Genomic DNA, 1,782 nt, shown 5'->3' on the forward strand with positions numbered 1-1,782 from the left:
CCCCAGTGCGCCCGGGGCCCCCGCTGCCTCTGCTGGTGCCTGCCTGTGGGCACCACCACACCCCGCTGCCTGACTACAGCTGCTTGAAGCCACCCAAGGCAGGCGAGGAAGGGCATGAGGGCTGCTCCTACGCCTTGTGCCCCGAGGGAAGGTATGGGCACCCAGGGTACCCTGCCCTGGTGACGTACGGCTATGGAGGAGCAGTTCCCAGTTACTGCCCAGCATATGGCCGGGTGCCGCACAGCTGTGGGTCTCCAGGTGAGGGCAGAGGGTATCCCAGCCCTCGTGCCCACTCCCCCCGGGCTGGCTCCATTTCCCCGGGCAGCCCGCCCTACCCCCAGTCCAGGAAGCTGAGCTACGAGATCCCTGCAGAGGAGGGAGGGGACCGGTATCCGCTGCCTGGGCACCTGGCCCCAGCAGGACCCTTGGCATCTGCAGGTGAGGCCCTGGGAAGGGGGATGCCCAGGGCAGAAGAGGGTTCTGGGGAATGTGGGGAAAGCACAGACTGAGGAAGAGCTAAGCCAGGCAAAGGGGGCTCTTCCTGGCCCACAGCTCCTCTCCCTGCAGAGTCGCCGGAGCCTGTGTCCTGGAGGGAGGGTCCCAGCGGGCACAGCACCCTGCCCCGGTCCCCGCGAGATGCCCAGTGCAGCGCTGCTTCCGAGCTGTCTGGTCCTTCCACGCCGCTGCACACCAGCAGCCCCGTCCAGGGCAAGGAGAGGTGCTTCATGGGGCTGGGCAGCTCAGGGGCCTCCTTATCTGGGTAGACACTGAAGCTTGGGTTGGGAGGCAGCTCACGCAGGGCTCTGCAACCCAACTAAACTCCCGCCCGCCTTCCCTCCCTGCCTGCAGCGCCCGACGGCAGGACACCCGCTCCCCCACCTTGGTGCCCACTCAGAGACTGAGTCCTGCAGAGGCCTTGCCACCTGTTTGCCAGGGAGGCGCTGATAAGGCTCCAGAGCTGCCTGCAAGAAGTGGGCCTGAGCCTCCAGCCCCTGGCGCCTTCTCCCCAGCCTCCCCACCCAGCTCTCCCAACGACTGGCCTCAGGAGAGGAGCCCGGGGGGCCGCTCAGACAGCACCAGTCCAAGGGGGCCTGTACCCAACACCCTGCCCGGCCTCCGTCACGCCCCCTGGCAGGGCCTGCGAGACCCCCCGGACAGCCCAGATGGGTCCCCCCTCACCCCTGTGCCTACTCAGATGCCCTGGCTTGTGGCCAGCCCAGAACCCCCTCAGAGCTCGCCCACACCTGCCTTCCCTCTGGCTGCATCGTACGACATCAACGGCGCCCCCCAGCCCGCTCTCCCTGAGCAACGCCACCGCTGGGGCCTGGGCAGCAGCCGGGACCCTGGGGCCCAGAGCAGGCGTCCCCACCAGCCAGAGGCGCTAGTCACCATGTCACTTTTGCACCTCTGCTCCCGGATAACACCCCCCAGCCCCCAGGTATACAGGCCTTCAGGAGGCTGGGGCCACCTGGGGAGAACCTGGTTTCCAGGGAGGGGCATGGCATGAGGACTGGGGAGCCCTGGGGTCAAGCTTAGTCCCTCCCTGTTCTAGAGCCCCCGATGCAAGAGAGCCAGAGCAATGTCAAGTTTGTCCAGGACACATCCAAGTTCTGGTACAAGCCACACCTGTCCCGTGACCAAGGTGAGAAGCCAGCCTGCCCCCACCCGCTCCGGGCCTTTGGCTCAGCTTCTGGTTTGTGCCACTTAGTCAGCGGGTCTCCTCTGGGCCAAGCCTCTTTCTAGCAGGTGATTCTGGGTTTTAGGCCTGAGGAGGTCTCACAA

The 1,782-nt window shown here is 66.3% G+C and overlaps 1 protein-coding gene across 1 annotated transcript in view; it reads left to right on the forward strand.

Annotated features, from left to right (window-relative positions):
- TENC1 (tensin like C1 domain containing phosphatase (tensin 2)) overlaps positions 1-1,782 on the forward strand; it is a 14,037-nt gene that overhangs the window by 9,446 nt on the left and 2,809 nt on the right. The window contains 5 exon segments of the mRNA XM_010857894.1: positions 29-438; positions 568-718; positions 850-1,316; positions 1,319-1,438; positions 1,553-1,642. Coding sequence (XP_010856196.1) covers positions 29-438; positions 568-718; positions 850-1,316; positions 1,319-1,438; positions 1,553-1,642 — 1,238 coding nt within the window.

The sequence above is a fragment of the Bison bison genome, unplaced genomic scaffold (genome assembly GCF_000754665.1).
Source record: "Bison bison bison isolate TAMUID 2011002044 unplaced genomic scaffold, Bison_UMD1.0 scf7180017864383, whole genome shotgun sequence".
Taxonomy (NCBI): Eukaryota; Metazoa; Chordata; class Mammalia; order Artiodactyla; family Bovidae; genus Bison; species Bison bison.